General features: G+C 31.7%; 1 protein-coding gene across 3 annotated transcripts in view; it reads right to left on the bottom strand.

Annotated features, from left to right (window-relative positions):
• LOC129234551 (zinc finger CCCH domain-containing protein 13-like) overlaps positions 1-24,629 on the bottom strand; it is a 73,732-nt gene that overhangs the window by 7,052 nt on the left and 42,051 nt on the right. For all 3 annotated transcript variants that reach the window (XM_054868566.1, XM_054868568.1, XM_054868567.1), the window contains exons 11-19: positions 22,859-23,205; positions 14,659-14,787; positions 9,549-9,657; positions 8,821-8,956; positions 7,271-7,484; positions 6,372-6,446; positions 4,293-4,430; positions 2,384-2,466; positions 859-1,022 (exon numbers count right to left, since the gene is read on the bottom strand). In XM_054868566.1, coding sequence (XP_054724541.1) covers positions 859-1,022; positions 2,384-2,466; positions 4,293-4,430; positions 6,372-6,446; positions 7,271-7,484; positions 8,821-8,956; positions 9,549-9,657; positions 14,659-14,787; positions 22,859-23,205 — 1,395 coding nt within the window. The remainder of the gene's footprint in view (positions 1-858; positions 1,023-2,383; positions 2,467-4,292; positions 4,431-6,371; positions 6,447-7,270; positions 7,485-8,820; positions 8,957-9,548; positions 9,658-14,658; positions 14,788-22,858; positions 23,206-24,629) is intronic.

Below are 24,629 nucleotides of genomic sequence, written 5' to 3'. Positions count from 1 at the left end.
CTTAAATAAATTGTACAATTTGTCAAGTACATGCGGGACAAAGTGGATGGGGCAGAGTGAAATAGTTTGTTTCATTTACTCACTCAATCATTTAATATAAATCACTTACGTTTTCATTTATTAATTAATTCATTAACATTCCTTCAATTAGTAATTCACTTATATTTATTCATTCATTCACTTATTTTCTTATTCATTGATTATTTTACTTCATATATTAATTGATTTATTCATATAACTATTAGTTTATTGTTTCATTATCTTTTCATTTATTCATTCTACTTTTCATTTACTGATTCTTTTGATTAAAAATGTTTTATAATCGAAGAGAAAACATTTCATCAGAAAAATATTTTATTTTTCACTTTGCCCCATAAAAAAATAAACTGAAAATTTTCCTTTTTTTTTTTTTTTTGAAGACTCAAATTTACTGCTAAAAATAAAAAATACTGTTTTGACGCAAGTTTTATTATAAAATACAATGTTCTTTCTTTATGTACTGTAACTTTCAAAACAAATTTCTAATTTGTTCATTTTAAAAAAACTCCGCCATCTTAACCATTTCACTTCGCCCCACATTCCACTACATTATAAGGAACTAGAACAAGAAGATCTATGGCTGAATTTTTAATGCATGTATTTTACATGATTCACAACATTACACAAGATTTTATATTTTTAAGCTAATATTTTTAAAAAATTTCAATATTGAGCAGAGATATATTTATTTTTTTAGAAATGTGTTTTAGTATAAAAACTATATAATTTGAAAGCTTCTCAAGAAATCATGTAATGATATAAATAGCACTGAAAATTATACTTCATATACCTGTTTGAAATGTAAAAAAAATATTCTACCTGTCTTTACTGCTGGTACGACTACTCATTTCTTTAATTTTCTTTGATTCCTGAGGTCTGTCTTTAGATGTTTTATCCTTCCTTTTTGAGCTTGCATAGAGTGAATCATCATTATTTTTATCAACAGATTTGTGTTGGCTTTTTACACTACTGTTACCTTCAGTCTGAAAAATTACATAAAATAAGAGAGTTTTTCCCACACAAAATAATTAGTTATGCAAGGGTGCCCCCTCCCCCAAGATCAACGGAACACCAATACTGGAAAGTCTCCCGACTCCTTTACTGGATTTGTACTCAATTCTAAAAACAAAAATGAAGGAGTTGTGGAGGAGAAAATGAGATTTTGAAGGACAACTTTTACTATGTCAAAATTGGTACTTTAAAATTAATGAAAAATAGACAATGTGGTGTAATTCCACTGCCTTTTAATTTTCAAATTTGATTTGTTAGAAGGTGTTCATTCTTCAATGATTCATATTTTTCTTGAAAGAACTCCTTACTGGGCTCTAAAAATCTTTTTTTTAATTTTTATTTTAAAGGCTTGCACAGGAATACTTTTGGAACAGCAATTACCCTCAGGAAGCTGATATTCAGCATCTACTTTGATAGACTGGAACATTTTGTAGCCACTTCTGCTGGAAGAAGCTGTAAGTGAAATTGTTTCAACTAAGGTAGCTTTCAGTATTAATCATAATTATTTTCAGGGTTGTCATCAAGAGTTGCCCTTTCTTAAATACCCTACACCATCTAAAATACTACCCTAACCCATGCTTCCTTATTATAATTGAATCATGTGAAAAACTAAAAAGTTTTTTCAATTAAATGTTGAAAAAGTGAATAAATTAAAGATCTATTGAAATTAAAAGAATGTGAATGTAATGTCAGCTGTGGGCCATAACTTCCACTCTGAATTTTATACATCATTTGTTTTTTAATGTTAACCATTGGTTCAGGGCCCCACTTACCCCATCTTGTTAAGGTAGCAAAATTAATGAAATATTCTATCTTTAACTGATTTCCTGGGTCCAACAAAACTAGGTGTAAAAAAAAAAGCCTATTTTATGACTTGTTCTTTCAGAACTTTTGGAAACCATGTTGCAATGAGTTTTCCTATAAACTCAGTAATAGTTTGTCAGGTGCCTAAAAATAATTCCTTTCTTCTAAGGTTTTCCAGATTTGGTCGGTGTAAGTTGATACCTATCATTTTCTTTTTTAAAAGATAAGTCAAAAGATACTTCTTATTCCTGTTCATAGAACAATTTTCTAGGTCTGGTTATTTTGGCCATTGCTGAGGATATACCTGCTCAAACTTAAGCCAAATGGGTGATACTTTTATAATTATCATTCAAATAGTTTTCTTAGATTTTTTTACACAACTATAACAAATATTTTGACCATAATAATATATATATATATATATACACACATATATATATATATATATATATATATATATATATATATATATATATATTGCAAATCTTATCATTTAACAAAAGAAAATGAATAATTAATTCATAAATACCTCCATAAAATCGTCTCTGTTTAACAAATCATCATCTCCATCACTCCAATCACTAAAGTCATCTTCTCCACGTGCACTATCTTCTGATTTACATGACATGAGATAAGAAAAAAAGCAATAACACTATGTGAATGAAACAATCAATCACACAAAAGCAACTAAACATCCTTGTCAAAATAAATCTAATCATTTGCTGATGAAACAAAATGATAGAACCTAAATCAAAGTGAAATAGCAGTTCAACAGGGTGGTTCAAGTTACTCAAATAATTGAAAAATTACTCTCTTTAGAAATAATGTACATCCAGTTTAATACGTCTAGAAGAGAAAATTTTAAAATTTATTTATATATTAGGGATGCTCTGATTAATCCTCAGTAATTGGTAATCGGCCGCTGTGCCGATTACTCATAATCAGGCAATTTTGCCTATTAATGAATGAGAAAAATATTTTAAACTAATTTTTTAAGAACTTGTTTATCACCAATGATTTTTATCTGTTTGTAGAAAAACGTAGAAAGTGGAATTTCTGAAAAAGGGTTTTGTAAAATCCGGAACATTTTGGCATTATCAGTATAGCAATTTTCTGGGATCAACAGATGTTAGAAGCGAGATAATGTATAAAAGGCACAATGTAAAATCGGTTTTCCGCTGCAAAAGTAAATATCAAAGTGCGAATGTGAAAGATTTTTTAAAGGAAAAAAAGACTATTTTAATTTACATTTGTATACATAATTAATGATTTAATAAACTGAAAAACACTCAACAAAATAGAAAAAATTGTTTCTGAGTTGCAAGATCCATCTAATTTGTTACAGCATTCCTGCTTCAGGTGCTGTCATAGTAATGCCAAATGATACCGAAGTATCCACTCATCAAAGGTTTCTGGTTCACGATTTTTAGTACCTTTTCTTAATGCACTTTGTCCTTACTTTTCCAGAGTAACTGTGGACGGTTTCAGAGAAATTAAGGAAAAAATAACTACCAACCATCAGTTACACTATGCAAAATACATACATTATTTTAATCACAAGAATTACTAAGCAATTTTATTGCTCAAAAGAAAGGGCACTTTTTAAGAAGTTTTTTTACTTAGAAAAATATCAAGTTTCTTTAGTTGATAATGTGGTAGTAGAAACAGCACAGCGCGGTGATGCGTGTTGCAGATTCTTGCAAAAACTTGCAGACTATTTCTTAGTTAAAGGAGGAAAAAAAAAAAAAAAACAATTTGAAAGAAAAAAAGTTAAATTCCAGCTAATGAAAAATAGTAACATATCTTTTGGGATAGAATCCACTCAGAGGTAGCATGTGCTTGCATTAGCATCTTATTTTATTTTATTTATTTATTTATTATTATTTTTTTTTTTTTTTTTTGCCTTTCTCAGTGTCAATTTAAATTTTACGGTTATTAGATTATCTTGCAGAATGCTGAAAAAAATTTCTGTTATGGAGGTTAATTTGATAAAAGAATGTAAAACTTTCAAACATAAATCTAGAAGTTCTGTTTCTGTTAAACAGCATCAATTCTATGTACCAAAATCTAAGTAGCATTTCTTTTTTCTGGTATAAGCAGAAGATTTATTATAACAGGAATTTAAAAAAAAGAAGCTCTTCAGTATATAACATTATATGGTATTTTGATTTTTTAGCAAAGTATACTATGATAATGCCAATATGAATTACGAAAATTGGAAATAATTTTTACCAAAACATAAATGCATGTATATACATTTAAAAAGTAAAAAATGTCAAACATGATAAACTAACAATTTCCAAAGAACTTTCCATCCTCTTTTTTTTTTTTTTTTGATTTATTTATTTGAGCAGGGAAAAAAAAACTCAAAAAATAACGCATGCAAAATGTTTTAGTGATCTTTGTAAAAACTCACATTATATCATGTAAGTACATACCATTACGCCTAACTTTCCTGTCATCTTTTTCTTTATTCTTTCCATCATTAGTGCTTCTTACAACTGATTCGACTTTCTCAGCAGGCAAACCAGAATGATGAGATACATCACTCTTAGGAGAGGATACCTCCAATTTACCTTTTGGAAAATAGATCAACACATTCCAAGTGTTTTTAAAAAGCACAAATTAACAAAAAAAAAAAATTAACATTTTAATTAGGTACAACAGCCCTAAAATAAACTCTGCCATCCATTATTCTCCCTTGAATTTTCAAAAATTTGAGGAATAAACGCCTTGGGCTAGTATATTTAGCAGCCAAAGAAGTTGAAGATTGAGACCAGTGAGATGCAACCAGTGAGATTCAATATAAAGCTGATTAATCAGTTTAAAATTTTCTCTGCAAAACATTGAATGCAAGGTGCGTAAGAAAAGTAAATGTCAGTGAGTAAATCAGGATACATTTATTGATTGGACCATTGCGAAATAATAAAACAGTGACAGGTTTCAAAGTAGACTCCACCTGAGAGGTTTTATGTCACTTCTAGCAAGAATTTCCGACATTGAAGGAGTCATAATTGGACTTTTCTAGAATGCCCTTCAGCGCTTTGATGCAAGACTCCTTGACTTTCGCAAATGACAAAAAATGATGTCATTTCATGTTACTTTTCAAGTAAGGGAACAAGAATAAGTTGAGGGGAGCCATGTCAGGACCTTAGGATGGCGGAAGAACTGTTGATACCTTTGACTATAAGCCAAGAGGCTGATCCCCAGCTTTGCCCACTTTTTACATCTGCAGATAATTCATCATATTTTCACTTTTTTGACTACTTAATGTCTGTGCCATTTAAGGAACACTCAGTTGACAGACTATGAGTTCAAGATTTCAGTTACACATTTTCGTTTGTGGTTGTTGTTGAAGGCCTTCCAGAATAGGGATACATCACTGACCTTGTCAGGGCCTTAAAAAAAAAACACTTGTCTTTTATAATTTCTTGCAACGGAATGAAAGACTGACTGTTTTGCTAAACAATCATCATCAAAGGCTCTCTATTTCACAGGAAAAGTTTCCATTGTGGACATGCTAAGTTTCATAAAAAACATGACAAACTCTTACTGTGGAATGTGGCTTGCACAAAAGATAAAAACAAGGTTTGTGAAAATGCCTCCATAAGTCTTCAGAGGTTGGAAATCCTGCCATTTTGAAATCTAAATAAATTTTTTAACTTATAGTTCAATAAATGTCTTGCAATCAACTCACACTTAAATTCCTTCCTGACCACCATGCACAACTTGTATACAGTAGCATTTAAAATAACAATAATAATAATTAAGTCTTTATTTTAGGCATTAGGATAACAAAATTGCTTGAATTTATACCAAAAATACCTCAAACGATGCTTACAAGTTTCCTTAATTAAATAGCACTCAGTTCACCAAGACTGACATTACATTGTACTTCTACAGTTTTCAAGTAAATAAACTCTTGCTAAATAGCTGATTCAAATATTGTCAGTTATTCCTCTGTGTCCCCAATAATTAATGATAAAAGTATACTTTGCTTTAAATTTGAGACCACTGATGAAGAAAAAACAAGGTATTTCTCGGGAAGAGTCTTTTTTCTAGTTGTTTAAGACAATGAACAGGGCAGGGATATATTCAATCCATCTGAATTCATTGCAACTTCAACAGTAATTTTCGTTTCTTATCTTAGAGGTAAAAAAAAATTAACTCATTTTTTGTTAGCTAATTTTTCCTACTATTTTCATTAAGCAAATTATGGTCACATATAACAATAAACTTAAATTTTTATAGGCGCACACGTCAATTACTTTGAATGCTGTATGTGAGCCGTTATTTTACATGATCAAGGTCCTATTAGGTCTTTGCTTCAATTTTCAGTAGCCATTCAAACACTGCGATATGACAAGGGACTGCTGTAATATTAATGACATGCTTGTTTATATTGTTTAAAAAACATATTTATTTTTACACTACTGATTATTATACAAACTATTTATGAACAGTAATTTTATGCATGGGCATTTCTATCCCTAGGAAATGATCTATATGAAATTTACCACTTTTTTGGCGACTGTTACTAGATTTATGGTCTCTACTATCTTCTTTACTTCTTTTATATGAAGATGATGATCCTAGAAAAATACAAAAAGAGGAAAAAATCAATACAAAACATTCAAGTCTTTTTCTTTAACTTAATTTAAAAAAAAAAATAAAAAACTCTATCAATGACATGCTTTTACTTAGTTAAACTAACCTTTTACTCTTTGTTTAATTAAATCATATTCATACATTTGAGGGCAATGCAAAAATTTAAAACCTATAACAATTTTTACAACTTTTGACTGAAATCTTGCATTTACTATAAAATATACTTTACATATACAATAAACCCCCGATTATCCACAGAATAGGGTAGCATGGTAACCGTGGATAAGCCAAAACCATGGATACGGATAATCCAGGTAATAGGTAAAAACGATACTTTGTGTATACAATAGCTAAAAAATATTAACACCATCAGACACATTTAAATTACGACTAAAAATACTGCTACATTGCATATACTGACACTAAATATGAAAAATTTATGTAAAATCTAAGAGCAAACAATAACACAATAATAAGTTAAAAAAAAAAAAAATTGTGACAGAACCCGCAGATAATCCAGTGCTTACTGTACATTTCAGGTTAGCACACATGCTTATGTTCATTCTGATCTATCTAGACATAGTTTAAAACGTATGGATATACATTAGAAGACATAATTAATTGGAAAGGAAAGAAGTATCGCTTAGGAAAAGAAGATATGAATTTTATAGAAACCAGAACTTATGTTTGTGAAACTAGATGTGAAACAGTTACTAGATGCAAATTAAAATGACAAAAAATTACAGTAAAAATGTTTAACATTTTAAAATGGAAAACATGGAGGAGAGGGGTAGGAAAAAAAGATCACCTTTCTCAGAGGAAACAACACTTTCTGGGGTATGTACATCTTCTTTACGCCTTTTTGCATCTTTCAGAGAAGGAGATGGAGAATGAGGTCTTTTCCCCGATGGTCTATCTTTTGACTCTTTTGATGAAGAGACAGATTTGTTATCATTGGATGACTCATCTTTTCGCTTAACTCTATCTTTTCTGTTGTTTCTGCCTTTTCTGTCATCTAAAGACTAAAAATAAATTTGCTCATAGTATTTTTTTTAAAACTTACACAAAAATGCTCTTTGAATGTGAAAAAATTGCATTAAATTTAAATTTTAAAAGTAATTTAAACTAGAAAAAGATGTCTAAACTCATATCATCCATCATGAATGTTTTCATGAAATTAAGAACAAGCAAGGTAGTAAATTTTTAAAGGAAGGTTCTCCCCCCCCCCTTCCTTCCAATTTCAAACACTTTATCTCATTATTTCCACCGTTATGATAAGACACTTATGATCTATATTCAATTCAAATTAAACAGAAATTTTGTAATTGCAAGGCACACAAGAAAAAAAAAAAAAAAGAATTTTAGTTATGAACATTAAATGAAAAGATCATGTTCATTTCAAATAGCATCTGAACTCATAAAACTTTCAAGGCTATGTTATGGCATTAAGTAGCTTTTGAATTTTGCTTCAACAGAATTAAAAGGTAACAGTAACTCTCAAATCCACACTGTTTGGGGGAAGGGGGTAGCAGATTTTAGAATTTTAAGGATTTCAGCTCACAGATTTGTTGAGAAATTTTTTACATTGCAAAATTATCAGCAATACTCACATCGTGAATTGTATGTAAGAGAAAAATGTATTCTGACCCTAAAACTATTTATTTGAAGGTTTTAAAAAGCACGATTTAAGTGTATTTAAATTTATTTTTAAAACTATGGGGGGAAGGGGGCAAAGTAACAGGATTCATTGATTTAAATCTATTCAGATTGATTTCAATTATGATTTAAATTAAGTAATTCAAAATAATAATAATAATAATTAATTTAACTTGCTTAAAAAGTTTTTTTTTTTTTGAATAATTTTGCAATTTTAGAATGTGTTATTCTAAACATAAGATATGTTGCATTTACAACTCTTGCTTCAGTCAACTAAGTTATCTCGGTTCCTCTCTGTCTTTTTAGGTGTGAGTTCATTCTTGTGTGTGTGATTTTAATACTTTAGAACTAAACCAAGTTTCCAGTACCTTAGAATATTGCTGTTATTCTTCATAAATGAAATAAAAATAAAGCAAAGATTGCAGTTCTTTACATACTAACATAACAATGAAAAATGTAATTGCGTAATATAGATTCTTTTTCTTCAATTTATAGCTTCTTTGAATGATAAAACGATCAAATTAAAATCCAGGGGATTGTACAAAAAAAAAAAAAAAAAATCTAATTAACAACCATATTCTCAGAGTATAAAAATAGATTAAAATAAATATTTTGGATGCTTCTAAAAATGAATAAACTGCAACAGGTAATGAATGACAAAAGTGAATCAAACATTTTCAACACAGCTAAACTGAAATTTACTTTTTGAGAATCTTCATTTCTATTGTCAATATTTCTTTCATGACGTCCACTCCATGAACCTCGATTGGATCCAGTTCCTTTAGGAGGTGACCTTGATCTTGCTTCTCTTGGTGGTAGTTGTCCTCTTCCTCCCTGTCTAGAATAAGAAATGAAATGCAACTTTCATTCATTAAAGGATGTATGCAAAAGTTCTGTAAGATTATTAAAAGAATCTAGATCTTAAATTTGTCATTTTGTCTCAATAACAATAATTTTAAAAACTTGTAACAAGAATGAAACTGCCCTGGGTTCCAAAACATTGAAACATTCTACATGCAGACATAACTATATTAGAACAAGTGCATAATCAATAGGGTCAATCAAAATTTCTACTCTTCCCCTTCACTCTGCACCTTAAATAGGAGAAAAATTCTCACTACTTTTCCTGAAAAAGAAATTTTCTGAACAGCTACCGGGGTCAAAAAAGCATTTACCAATTATGGCAAATTATTCATTTTTTTAAAATAATTTGAATCCCAGAGTCATCAATAAAAAAAAAAAAAAAAAACTAAACTAAATGTGGTGTAGTACCGAAAAAGTCTCATCCTGATATGAAGAAAAACAATATTCATATTTAAGTTTGAAATGATGCAGCAGCTATTCAGTTTCTATTCCAAAATATTGTTATGCTTAATATAACCCAAGAAAAGGCAGCAAACTCACAATTTAAGGTCGCCCTATTTATATACCTGTGGCTCATGGGTGCCAAGCCAGTGTCTCTATCGTCTATTCTTCCCCTCTGCCACTCAGGAGAAGCACGACGTCGTCTGGGCATGCCATAACGGTCTTCATCTAAAGCTAAAAAAGAAAACGTATAAGGTGAAATGTAACATACCTGCCAACATTGATAACACATGAAAATTAGAGAGACTTTGCATGAAACAATTTGGTGACAAAAGCATGAACAAGGGGTTTCAAAAACATAAGTAGGGATTTCCCAAATTGAGTCTCTGTAGGATCAAAACTTTGAGTTCAGAAATACAGCACACGGGCGCAAATCCAAAAAGGGAGTGGGGGAGGGTCACAGGGGACCCCCCCTGCCCCCCTAAACTGACCAAAGATAGCCTAAAACTGTGCTTAGATTTAGAAAAAAATTGCACTAGAACATTTATGCCAAAAAATTACTTATGTCCTCTTTTACCTCTTCCAGAAATGACCCCCTCCAAAGTCAGAACCTGGATCCACCGCTGACAGCAGGATCCGAAATTCGGATAATAAGATTACTATTATAACATTTTTAAAGTTAAAAAAAAAAAACCTTCAAGGCTTAAAAAAAGTGACTTAAAAGAGGTATAAGCTTTGTTTGATAGCAAACATTACTCGCAGTTGGTAAAATTAAGGAAATTGGCAAAAAACTCCAGCACATCTTACCTTATTTTTTGAGAAATAAAAGTTTTTAAAAGAAGGAAAATAAAATAAAAGAGTTTCAAAAATGATACGTAAAAAAATTTCATACTTGTGTATGAAAAAGTTTTGTTTTTGAAATCACTAAAAGATCCCCTTTTTAGGGAATTTCCTTGCATTGATGAAAATTTGGGAACTATTAACTTCATTAGGGAGTTCAGGAAAACGGATCTAAATTTGGGAGTTTTCCAAACTAATTGGGAAAGTTGGCAGCTACGACGTAACATTTGGCTCAGTGAGGAAATAAAAACGAAGCATTAGCAGTATCAAACTTTGTTCTTAAGGCAATAGAGTACCCCAAAAATGACATAAAATGTCTTTTTTTTTTTTTTTAATATTTTTTGAGTTGCAGACATAAAAAAATTTGGCTTTAAATTCAAGATCTGAAATTAAATTAGCTTCAGAGAAATTTGAAGTGTCCAGAGCTTTGTCAGCAAAAATACTTGACAGGTGAGAACAGGTAGCGTGTATCTCTATTGTGCAAAAACATATTATTTTGAGAAAAGAAAAAGTAAGATTCAATCACATGGATTTTTATTGCGTTTTATAAGTTGGGAAATAAGATATCACAAAGTTAGAGCTTTGCAAACATTGTTAGTGTTGGTTTCAAACCATTAATCTGTATAAATAGGTTTTCCTCAAACTTCTAGTTCTGTCAATCGAAGTTTTTTTTTAATCAGAAGACTTTTATCTGTTTATGTTAATGACTATGAATTTTTTGTTGACATTTCCATGTGAGTGTGTAGCAGAAGTTAGAGAATGAATTTATGTTAGGCATGCGTACCTAGTTTTTGTTTGTTTTTAATCTAAAGTGAACATTTATAGCATTTTCTGCATTGATTCAAAGTTGATCTATGAAAAAAAAATATATAAATATTCATCCAACTATGAGTCTGATTTCAAATTCATACCAAATTTTGTCCCAATAACTTTAAAAATGCAGAAAACTTCAACCTTTGGAAAAAAGAAAAAGAAAAACATAATAATAAATACAATATACCAGACAGCCTGGTTATCACATCCAGAGATTGCAGTTTTGTTCTTATTAGAACTTATCAGAGAATAACCGAGCTGTCATCTCATTGAAGCTGTATTTACTAATCCAGACTGATGATTTCTAATCATGGGTGCAAGTTTGGTGATGTGTTCAAGACGGAAAATATTTTCAGCCCCCCCCCCCACCCACATGCGGGCTTAAGGAAAAATTTGTATGTATAAATGTTGTAGATTTTAACAATGCCAGTTTTGGAATCTGTTTGATTTAAATTTTAAGCCTTAAAATTGTAATATTTAAGTGATTTGACATTACAATTCCAAAAAGTCTAAAATCCGGCAATAAAAGAGGGGAGGGGGGGGTCTGGGGGTCTCCCCCATAAATTTTTTCAAATTGAAGTCCAAAAAACGCTATGGTAGGCCATTTTGTTAAAGTTCAGGGAAAGGAGGGGTTCAGGGACTCTTACATCAATTATTTCAAACTGATAGTCCCAAAATCACAATATTGGGCAACCTTCAAAAAATATTAGAGAAGGGGTAGGGGGACGCTATGGGCTTTTCCTGAAATTGAAGATTTAAAAACAAATTGTAATTTAAATTTCATAACCTTTGTACGCTTTTTGAATGCACTATTGAAGGGATGAAGTTCAGGAACCCACCTTCGGTAACATTTCGAAATTGAAGTTTCAAAAACGCAATTTTAGACGATGTTGGATAATGTAAGGGGTAAAAGCGTTTGCAGCACCCCACCATTAGTTTTTTGCCGATCGTAAACATTTTTATTGTAGCAATAAAATCGCTTAAGGACATAAGATTTTCACTTTTGCAACATAAATCAGTTCTGATCGGAAAGTCTACCCAAGGTAGCGCTAACAAACTAGAAAAGAAGGAAAGGTGGGGGAAGGGTAAAGCCGACTAATGATAATGAACTGTCACCATTCCCCCACACAGTCTTCATCTGAAAAAGAATTCTTTTATAAGATAGAATTAGCAATAAAAAATCGCTTCAGTGAAGTAGATATATTTTTTAAACAAGGTACCCTTTCCAACATTCATTAATTAAAAAAATAAATAGGGGAACCGAATCCTAACCCCAGGCAGGGTTCCCGAATCACATCCCTCTTAACGCACTCAAATATAGTCTAAAGTGGAGCTTTAAATATTTCAGCATCAGAGAATTTTCGGAAGAGAACTCCCGAAACCCTTCCTCTGAATTCACCACAAATGTCCTAAATTTCAATTTTTAAGGCTTCAGTTTCTAAATTGTTTTGTAGGAATAGTACCCCTCTTACCTATAAACATGACTTATGACCGCCTAAAAATTTTAATACTTTAATTTTGGAAACTTTTGGAAAGAATATTCCTACATCCTTCCCCCTTAAGTCAGTCAAAGATAGCCCAAAACAAAGCTCTAAAAATTTCAGAAACGAAAATATTTCGGACTGAGGGTGCGGAATACCCCCCTCCTCTCATTGTGTTTACTAAATGCAGTGTAAGTTTTTGTTTAAGGTTAATTTTTCTATTGAGAGAGCAACTCCCTTCCACACATCGCCAATGACAACCCAAAGTTTTAAGACTTCAATTTCGAAAACGTTTCGAGAAAGACCCCTGAATTCCCTAACTCTTACTCAAAAATAGCTAAAATAGCATCTCAATACTTCGGGGAGAGAGGAGAGACCCCCCCCCCCCCGAACTCTTTCCTCTAAGTTCACTAAATTTTACTTAAATTTACGGTTTCCCCTTTTCATCACCGAAGATTTAAGAATTTAAATTCTAAAACGTATTGAGAGAAAGCCTTCGAATTCCCTCTTCTTAAGTCTTCCAAAGATTACCTAAAGCTGAGTACTTCAGCTTTGAATATTTTTTGGGAAAGGAGAACCCCAAACCCCAAGATGGTCTTAAGTTGCGCTTTTAGGACTCCAATTTCGGAATTTCGCCTAAAGAGAGCGCCCTCCCTCCCTCTTAACATTGCCAAAGACAGCATGAAAGTTTTAAGACTTCAATTACAAACACTTTTCGGAAGATGGTCTCAAATGCCCTTTAACTTAAGTCATTTACGTATAGCCTCAAATAGTTTTTAATACATCAGCTACAAAACATTTTCATGTTAAAACACCAAAACCATCTCTCATAAATTCACCAAAGATTGCCTAAATTAGTGTTTTTAAGTCTCCAGTCTTCGATTTTTTTCAAAACCTCCCCCTTCCCGCTTTTACATCATTAAAGACAGCCTAAAACTTTTTGACTTTTAAATTTTTAAGGGTTTGCAGAGGAGAAATATCGAACCACTCCTAGCTTCAAAAATATCTTCAATTCAGTTTTTCGATATTTTATACTGTAACCCGTGAGTAACCCCCCACCCCGCCTTAGATTGTCCAAGATATCAACGTTTTAATTTGCGAACAGATTACCCTCTTTGCAAGAGCAGCGTTTTTTCGCAAACTCGTGCTCCGTTATTTTTCTTCTTTCCTTTCTCTCTCCCCCTCCCCTCCAATATTTCCAGTCTAGCGAGTGTTAGATTCAATGACAGAGTTTAATGTTTCCTCAAGTCTTTGTCAAAAATGCAGGAACGGTTGCCCATCGGTGTTTCCAACCAGCAACTCCTTGGTCAATGCAGTGAGTTGGAAATAACAGAGCTACACATAAAAAAAAGTGAAACGGCGCGAGTCGAAAAGCCACTCCTCCAAAAGCACATTGCAAACAAAACGAGCCCATGGCAGAAAACCGAGAGAATGTCAATGTAAATTCGTGGTTATGGAACGGTCCAGTAATATTAAAGCATATTTTTCAAACACTCAATTTTTCTTTTTTCATTAAAAACTAAAAGAAAGTCATCGAATTTTTCCGTTCCGACCTCCGTCTCGGAAATTTTGTCAAGACGGAAATCCGTCCTGAGACGGAAGGTCTTGCACCCATGTTTCTAATAAGAATGAAACTGCAATCTTTGGATGTGATAACTGAGCTGTCTGGTATATTACCTTTGAACTGGCTTAGGGGCAATAACTTACTGCTAAAAAATAATAAATATTTTACAAAAGTTTAAAAACTACATTTTTTTTTTTTTTTGTATCAGTCAAAAATTATAAACCAAAAGTTTTCCATAAACTACTTTTAAAAATACCATTTCAAAAAAAAGGGGGTACTGTTATCAAATAATTGATGAAAGTTGCAAATGAAAGCATCTGAAAACCATTCAGTATTGTTTAAAAGATTCATTCCTCTCTTTTTTCACTTTTCCATCGCTATTTTTTTCCACAAAATAATCGCTTTTGAAACTTTTTTTTTTGCCAAAAATAAAAACATAAAAAAAAAATACTGTAAAAAAATGAGAAAATTTTTGATCAAAAGTAGCATAAGTAAACTTTTTCGAGTAATAATTCAAATTTAAAACAGATCACATACCAGCTGCAACATGTGGTGGAAGTGGAGTAGAAGGTATTGTTGAATATGAGTCCCAATCTTCTCTTCCTCTACCTCTAGACCACCTTTCCTCATAACCCCGTTCATCAAGGGGCATGTCCGTTAAATAATCTGAAAAGAAGTTGTAGTTTGTATCACATAACAAAATAAATTGAAAAAAAAATAATAATAATGAAAAAAACTGAGCAATTTATCATAACTATATTATTTTGTGCATTAGCAAAATTAATTTGTGCACCTTTCCTCATAACCCCCATTCATCAAGGAGCATGTCCGTTAAATAATCTAAAGAGAAGTTGTAGTCTGTATCACATAACAAAATTGAAAAAAAAAAAAAAAATCCATGAAACAACTGAGTAATTTATCGTAGCTATATTAATTTGTGCATTAGCAAGGCAGAATATTTTTAAAAAAGAGAGAAAGATAAACAAAGAAGAGTTTATTTGACTATAAAATCCCTTCAAAGTTCATTTTCCAAAAATTTCAATGTGAAACTATTATTAAAAGTTTTCTTCAGCCCATTTTGCTGGGGACATTAAAATAAAGATTTACTCCATTGAAGCATTACAAACTTCATTATTCTCAAAATTTAAATTTGACTTATAAATTTTAATTGTAAATGATTGCAGAATATAATGCTTGCTCTTTTTTTATAAATTTTAGTATCTGTCTTGGACAATATTCAATTTTTTGCAACTACTCGGTATTGGCCGAGTATCTGATCAGAATTTGGCCGAGTACCGAGTACTCGGCAAATTGGCCGAGTAGGCCGAGTACCGAGTAGTTACCGAGTACTCGGTACGTCTCTAGTAATGTAATTCAATAATGTAATGGCAATTATATAGGGACTGAAAATGTAGTTCGTTGAAACAGAAATTTCGTTATATTGGTCTTCGTTGTAACGGAATTTCACTGTATTCTTTTAGTAGTTATAGATTTTCAAACAATATTTCCGCTATAAAAATTTCTACTCATGAGGAAATGAAATTACAAGATTTTATTCTTAATTGAATTCTTAATTTATAATCAAGAAATTGAGTACAAATGTGAGTATCAAACATTCATTAACAATTAATTCATAAAATCTTTATGACTTTCCAAAAATAGTTCTTACAAAATGTGTTTAAACCATAAGAACCCAGTTTAAACCCAGGGATGAGGGTGGTCAACAAAAAGGAAGAAATCCAAAACAATTTTGTAAAAGGGATGACATCCAAAACTGCATCAAAATGGAAAGTGGAAGTTATGATATTCAAAAATTCAACAAAAAATGGCTAATTTGCCAGTTTTAAAGGTAATAACATATTCATTATAGGTAAATACATATTTAATTACCTAAAAGTAATAATTTTGTACAATTTGCTGCCTTGCATCATTTCTTGCAAGAGTGCTTATCTCCAAATAAATCAAAATTTTTGAAAAGAGACAACAATTTCTAACCCCTGAGTCCTTGAACAAAGGGCTGAGGGAGTCAAAAGTTAATCTTGGCAGCATCATACAATAGTGTCAAAATTTCATATTTTTTAGAGAAAAATATATTTTTTTTCATTAAAAACAATTGAATTTATAGTGTTGAATGAGTGAGAGCATAAATTTTAAAATTAGGTTTCTTCTTAAAGTAAAAACTTACAACAGAGTGAAAAATCTAAAATTTCCTAATTTGGTAGAACATACTTTTCATAGTAAGAATTGAAAATAAATAAATAAATAAATAAATATATATATATATATATATATATATATATATACAGGGTGTCCCAAAAGGTTGTTTACAAACTTGACATGCTGGTCTGCCATATCATGATGAACAAGATTTACATAGTAACATACGTTCGCAAGCCCAATGCTGGCGCACTACGCACACCAAGTCAGGCACTAACGGATGCAGAACATGTCGCATATTTATTACACAAAGACGATTTTACACAACATTTTAGTTTTCAAGGAAGGCTTATAGCTTTTGTTGAAATTTGCTGACTTTAACTGTCAGACACCGTCGCAACGAACGAAGTACCGACCGTCGTAATAACGATCCATTCTGACAAGATTTCTCTGATCGCTGCATTGTCGTTGCAACGTGATTATGAGAGCTGGCAGGACTCAAATTTTAGCAACTGCTTTAAGCTTTCCTAAAAGACTAAAATGTTGTATAAAACCGTCTTTGTATAATAGACTAGTCGACCCGTGCGGAACTCCGCACTGTGCTTCGAATCGTTTCATAAGGTATTTCGCTCTTTAAGAATTTCAAAGGAAGAACATTATGAAGAAGAACCGAAAAAAAAGCACAAAAGAGAAGGCATGTAATTTACAGACATCAGTAACAAAACTTCGTTAAATACAATGTTGTGATAATTTGATCATCGCTCACCTTTTGGTCGTACATATTTTCAGTTCAAACATAAATATCATTAAAAGTGTGGCTGAGTAGTGATTCGTGAAAAAACAATAATTGTGCATGTAAAAAAAACAGGTTGTGGCAAATACAGTCGTGCCCATGTGAGCATCTGACATTAAAAAAAGAAATATTAAAGAGATATTTATTGGCACAGATTCGAATTGGCGCCATTCTGATTAACAGCCTCCTGACACCCCAACAAACCTAGCAATTGCGCCTTCCTTTTCGAAAGCTATTCATTGAAGGAATGCGTATAAAAAACAGCAAAAAAGCTTTTTGCCAAAAGAAAAAAAAAATAATAATAATTATAAGATTATGCTTCTATGTTTTGTCATTAACCAGCATGATACGATTTAAAATTATTCGAAAAACATGGAATTTGATTAAAGAATGACGAAGATCTCATGTAGCGATTGAAACGAACATTCTAAAGAAGTAATAAATTAGATTGAAAATAAGTGTTTTTATCTTTGAATATTGAACTATTTCACATAGAAGGTTGCTTTATGAATTACGGCTTAAATGCCCGCACATGTTTCTCTTTTAATCGAACACTTAAAATTCAAAACCAAAACCAGTTGAACTGAGGCCGTTTTTTAAGTGTAATTTTTCGAATGTAGACAAAATGTATTTTTTTTTCAGCAGAAAGCAGAGGAGTAGAAAATGATTTCTTGCTAATGAAGTTGATAATAATTTTAATGCTTTATATCGTATTGGCGCGAATAAAAAATTAAAGGTTTACTGGGTGAAACACGTAGTTTTAATTTGGCGTAGTATTTTTTCATTTGTACAAAATCTCGAACACTGCTATTAGAAACATCTACATTTCAGCATACAATGAAAATGTTTTTCTGCACAAAAAGGATTTCCTTTAGGTAAATCTAATACTTTTTTATGCTTACATTATGCTGAGTGATCTGGATGTAGTCAAAGCTTAAAAAAAAGGAAGAACACTCTGTATACACTCTGATAACTGTAGCCTGCATAAAGGATTCGAAACACCAAGTAGCATTCCCACTGCATTTATTTTATTACGTTTGTATGTTATGAGTACATGTAATGCTTAATACTAAAATAAATTTGATATTCTTTCGGACAGCCCAAACTTGCCCGAAGTTCAAATAGTTTATAGCCGAACGCTCTACCGAAAAAAACTTATCAATTTAGCCGAACAACTAAAGCCAGTGCTTTTAAGCTTTATTAAAATATGAACACACACACAGGCTAATTTTTTTTTTTTGTTTTTTTTTTGCCGAAAGCGACGTAAAAAATGGAAAACTGCATTAGAACTTTGCTTTTAAAAAATGCATAAGAACTACAGGCAGCATCAAGGTTTTGAAACAGCAAGGGGCGTTTTCGAAAACTTGATTTTTCGACCGTAAGTCTATTTTTCTTCATTAGCCAGCCTGATAAGTTTTAAAATGAGAAGGGAATAATATATAAGATAAGATATTGAAGAAACATTTTGTTATTCTTGAAAATTTTTACAATTTGTTGCCGCAGGTTGCTTGAATAGTTATGACTTAGATGGCAGCACGTGTTCATCATTTAACAGCACGGTTAAAATACAAAATAAATTGAACTATGCTCTTTTTTAAGCGTAGCTTTTCGAATGTAGTAAAAATGTGATAAGCTATTTGTTTTTTTGCAAAAAGAAGAAAAAATATATATTTTACCCTTCAAATTGAGGTAGTAATTTTTTTATTTGTACAAAGCGTCAAACACTCATTAGAAGAATATATATTTCAATATACGATTTTTTTTTTTTCTGAACAAAAAACAATTCTTTTGTAGTCTGAAATCTTAAACCTGTTGCTTATATTTTCGCTTACATTATGCTTTAATTTTCTTACCAGAGCCAAAGCTTAAAAAGAAAAAAAAACGTACAATTCCGAAGTAATTTAGCACAAAGTCCCTTCAAGTTTTCATATCAGCAAGGAGCGTTTCCTTCTCGTTTATTCTATTCCTTCATAGTTGTTATTCACTTAATTAAGTTTTCATGTACTGCGCAATGTTTTTCTAATTTTTTGTTGCAGATTGTCCGGACGTGGGCCCGAACACGCATTCTCTTGGTTACGAAGAGAGCACTCTGCCGATCAAGCTATTCAGCTCTGTCGGTCATAGCGCAAATTAAAGTTATAAGTTTAACCGAAAATCTCATTCTGGTTCTTTAAAACAGGTTTTTCGGCTGAAAAAAAACAATTTTTAGACCGTGGGTCTATTTGTCGTCAGTAGCCAGCACCATGAGCTTTAAAATAAGGCGTAAATCAAAGAAATCGATCAAGAATTGAGGAAAATCTGGCGTAGAAACCAAAAACAGGCTGCAGAAATAATATATAAGGATATGTGACATGTTGTGCATCCGTTAGTGTCTGACTTTGTGTGCATGGAGTGCGCCAGCATTGCGTTTGCGAACACATGTTCCTATGTAAATCTTGTTCATCATATGACAGACCAGCATGTTAAGTTTGTAAACGACCTTTTGAGACACCGTGTATATATATAATGAATGCTAGCTTTTTCGGAACTGGACATCCTTGCTTTAGTTTTTAGATTAAAATTTTGGATCTGCTGACCTTAGGATGAAGGTTCCACTGCCACTGCAGAGGAGTTCTGGCTTCATCAACTTATTATTAGTTTTAGTATTCTTATTTGTCTAATTTTGTAAATTCCATGTGTGTTTATTGTTTGCATTTTGTAATATTTTGTTTCAGTATATATAAGTACATATGTAAATGATTGGTTATCTTTTTCCTTGCATTGGGACCCAAAGTTTGGTTTTAAAAACTTCCTAATACGATTTCGGGATCAAAAGAACAACTTGCAGCTGTCTCATTTACCCATGAAATTTTAAACATTTTAACAGGCGGTAAAAACTAAACCATTTGAGATTTACCATGAATATTTTTTATTTTTTCTTAAATACATAAAAAAAAAGTAGCCATGCCAAGTTTCAATAAAATTCGAGTCAGTAATTTTAAGATTTTTGATTGACGAGCCATTTTTTGGTTGACTTTTGCATTTTTTTCTTAAATAAATTAAAGAAATAGAAATATTATTGAAATGTTGAATAAAATAAGCAAATATAAGGTAGCATATAGTAAAAAAAACCATTCAACATTAAAAATGACTGAAATATTTGCAGTATGCAAAAAGATCATACGAGGCATGCAAATCTCATACGAGGCATGCAACTTTCGGCACAGCATGTGTTCGACGTCATTGGCACGATTCCAAAACATACATTTTTGGCAGATATCATGGAGGATAAAGATTCGAAGGGAAAAAATAGAAATAATAAGAAAACGGGTACCGAAAATTAAGAAAAATCTGAATCTTTTCCGATTTTATAGAAAAATATGAGCGCTATGAGGTATGAGAGAGGCAAAAAAAGGAGGAAAGACTAAAAGCAAGAATTCCGGCAAAAGCAGGAAAAATCTCATCCCTGTAAAACTAAAACAAAACATGGTTTAACAGAAAAAAAAAACAAGTTATTGGGATTTTTTTTACCAACCTAAATTTGACAGAGAACATTTTCGCAAAGATCCCTAGCATGTCGTACGACGATATCGTAAAACCACCGATTCTATATCGCTACGTTACAGAATCACGATATTCTACGATGTCTGAACCGGCACAGGGTATGATACTTCAATATCGTAAACGACATTGTGACGATGCAGTAAAACCAATATCTCCGCGTTATTGATTTGCTGATATTTTTCTATATCGTTTATGAAACATTGTGAGGATATCGTAGCCTACAAATCTGATATTCCAACATCGCTTCACGTTGTCTTGCCGACGACATGACCGATTTTGGCTTTTAAATCTCTTTCACAACCTAAAAACTGCGGAAATGAAAGAGAAAATACAAAAAGTGGAAAATTGCGGATCCGCGGAAGATTTCATCCAGAAAATGAACAAAACTTGCTATGGCACTTGTGTCTTAACCTGCCCAATTATCAAATTTATTCTCAGCTGATAAAAAGAACTCTATAAAGTGCTCTCTTCAAGTAATGGGAAAAAGATATTCCAAGAAAAAAAGTTTAAATTACTGATCTCTTTATATACTCTTAACTTATATAGTTAAATGTCACATATTTCTTCTTTTTTTAATTTTTAACTGTGCATTTATTTAACACAAAAATTAATTAAAACCTTAAGTAGCAAAACTAATTTTTAATTCAATTGAAAAGCATAGTTAATCTTTTTAAATTTTGAAGTATTACAATTCTCTATTAATATTTTTCTTCAATATTTAAAATCATTTAGGCACTAAGAAAAGTTATCACAGTTTCTAAAAAAAATCACTTTATTTAATTTTTGTTTTTATTTTTTTAATCCTCTACTTTTTCTTTTGTATTTGTCATATTAGATAACAACTCTAGTAGCCAGAAAACTAGCCCGGCTTTTGCTCTCATCACAAATGAAATACAATAATATTTCATTTGCAACGCCTGATGAATTAAATAGGCTTATTTTTTATGAATGTATTGATTTGCTTTACTTTGATGCAAACAAGCTAAAATTGTCACGGACAACTCTAGCAATAAAATTTAATAAATACTCAAGTAGAAACTATTTGATCAACAGAGAAATGCAGAAAACATCCAATTATAAGGGGAATTGACTAACAAGCCGGAAGTGGATAAGCCATAAGACTATGGGAAAATAGGGAATACATTAACACAAATAAGCATTTAAAGAATTTATACAAACAAAACATGACATAAACATACTAGCTGAGGAATAATAAAATTATTCACAGCTGGTGTGTGTGTGTGTGAAATCTGTTTATTTCTTTCTTTAGAAAATTAGTCAAACATTTCTGCATTTTTACATTGAAACACTTTTACTTGGGATTCAAGTTTTTTTAGCAGTATTTTGTCATAAATTGTTGCATGCTCTTCTTCCTTCAGATACTGAACATGGCCTTTAACCAGACATAAATTTATCTTGTGGTTCATCTTTGCTTGCTCTCTGTAAAAACTTATCTAACACTTCATTTACTATTTGCTCAATAGTTATATGCCCCAACCCTGGAAAATCCCTACAACAATTAATGCACTCAATGATTTATCTTTTGCAACATTTTCTCCACCAGCAGCAAATTTCTCCAAATTCGTAAAATCAAGAACGGAAACTTCCTCTTTTTTTAAAGAACCTACAAAGATTGTTCCTTAAGCGTTCAAATGAAGTAAAGTTTAGTAAACAGGGTCAAAAACTGATCTACTATTGCAAAAGTTCCAAAGGATGGAAATTGGAAAAGAAAAAAGAAAGAAAGGAAAATAATGCTCATAGATAATCTGTACAGCAGATAACCTGCTAGCTGATAATAGGGAGTTTACTGTATATCAACCTTTTGTTTTAGTGTTCAAGACCTCGAAAGTTATTGGCAAAAGGATTACAGTAGAGAGAATGTCACTTAAAGTAAGCTATAAGGTTCCATTAAAATTTGATGCTCCTATGGCAAGAAAAACCGCACATTTTTAAAGTAATAGTTTCCAAAAAAAAAAGAAAAGCAAGACAGAAAGAAATTTGCCCAATATTGATGCCTCTAAAATTGTGTTGCTCAGTTCGGTGTGTTAATCAGGACCTGTATATTAGGGGTGATTTGGTGAGAGAACGCACTGGAAAGCCATTAAGGTACTGCTTTTCTAGAAATATAAATGTCTTGTTCACATATCATCAAATGATATTAAATCAGGTTTCATAGCTGGCCTATAGAAATCAAAATACATATAAAAATTAAATATTCAATCATGAGCTAAAAAAATATCTCACCATCATTACGACCAGTCAAACTAATAATATCCCGATGAGGCAGCATATCTTGGGGAGATAAAACTTCTCTTGGTCCATATCTGTCTATTAATGCAGGATCTTTTATATCTCTTCTGTATCGGCTATCAGAGTACACATCAGATGAATACATAGGTGGGCCACGCAGGACGTCAGATTCGTACTCAGATGGAAGTCTGTCATTTATGTATGGATCATGCAGCGGATCATAGCCATAAGCATATTCCCGCTCACTTGGCGGAATATCTGCATCATACATTCGTCCACGGTTTCCTGTTAGAGATTCAATTTCTCTCACTCCATGATGTCCATGCATAGGTGACTGAGACCTAAAGACACAATGGCACAATATATGAAACTTAGCACTAAAACTACACAATTTTTAGAAAATGTGATGCTCAAATGCTCACAAGTATCATTGCACATAAATTTGCAACTAGTGGAAAGATAGTCCTTGATAATATTAACACGTTGCACAGTATTTGCATCTTAAAGAACACTTTCACGCTTTCTTAACACTTCTTGAAAAAAAGGAAGGAGAAAAAAGTGATAAAAAAAAAGAATTATGAAACCTTGTATCAATAACAAGGAATTAACACATTAGTCTTTTCTTGCATTTCAAATAAAACATTGAAAAGTACAAATAAATAAATATATAAATAAATAAATAAAAATGAACTTTGTGATTTATTGAACATAAAATTTAATCCAACATCTAAAAATCAATTGAAGTTTTTTTTTTCTTTCTGTTCCAATTCTTTGATTATTAATAATAGCAGGAGTTTGGGAAGAAGTAGCTTTTAAATTGACTGAAAAAAAGAGAGAGATTTCATAGAAAATAAATTTGAGATATTCATTCTCCATTTCCTGCTAAAATATATTTTTAAATAATAATAATAATAGTTTTTCAACAAAACAGATGAATATTAGCTATGAAATTGTGGAAGGATATAATATGAATTGTATACATACATTAAAACACACACACAATAAGTACACAAAAAACAATCCCTGGTCATCCAAAAATTATCATTCTATAAACAAAGTAGTAGCTCATTGAAAACACCTTTTAAGTTGGAAGTAGCTCATCATTGCCTAACAATTTTTGAAGCTATTTGTGTCCCAGTAATTCTTTTTGAAAGCTGCAACTTTGCCTTAATCCAGGAATCCAGAGTTTAGTTCAGATTTGCAGTTTTTTTTTTTTTTTTTTTTTTTGAAAAACACGTTTCAATGATTTTTTTTTTTTTTTTTTTGATGACACCAGTTGCTAATAAAAGCATTCTTTTTTCTTCCAATCCTATATTTCTGCAAATGGAGAGGAACAGAAGAAATAAAGTGGTTAAAAAACATTCTTATGTAGCATGAGTCACCCACACATTTCTTGAGTTGTCATATACTAAAAGTAAAATTCTTGTAACGTACATATTCTTAAGTTCTGCGACGTTGGTTTTCCCAACTAAGAAACAACTTAGCAGGGAGATCTACCTGAGGACTGGGGGGGGGGGGGGGGGGGGTCAGGTCAAGGTGCAGACAGTGTGATTGAAATTTTTTTTGAGGTTGTGATGCAGGGGTATTTTTCTCTTATTTTGGGGGGAGCTCTCGTTCTTGGGAAGATTTCCAGGCATTTAGGGGGAGGGTGCACCACTGTTCTTGGGGGAGGGGTGGAGAGGGATGGGCACAGCTGACTTTTATTTATGCATACAAATTTTACTTATAGAGAAGAATAATACAAGCCATTTTTTTGCCACCTACA

Source organism: Uloborus diversus, chromosome 1 (genome assembly GCF_026930045.1).
Source record: "Uloborus diversus isolate 005 chromosome 1, Udiv.v.3.1, whole genome shotgun sequence".
In the NCBI taxonomy this organism is placed as follows: Eukaryota; Metazoa; Arthropoda; class Arachnida; order Araneae; family Uloboridae; genus Uloborus; species Uloborus diversus.
The sequence above is the reverse complement of the archived record's forward strand: the minus strand, read 5'-3'. Positions and strand labels throughout refer to the sequence as shown.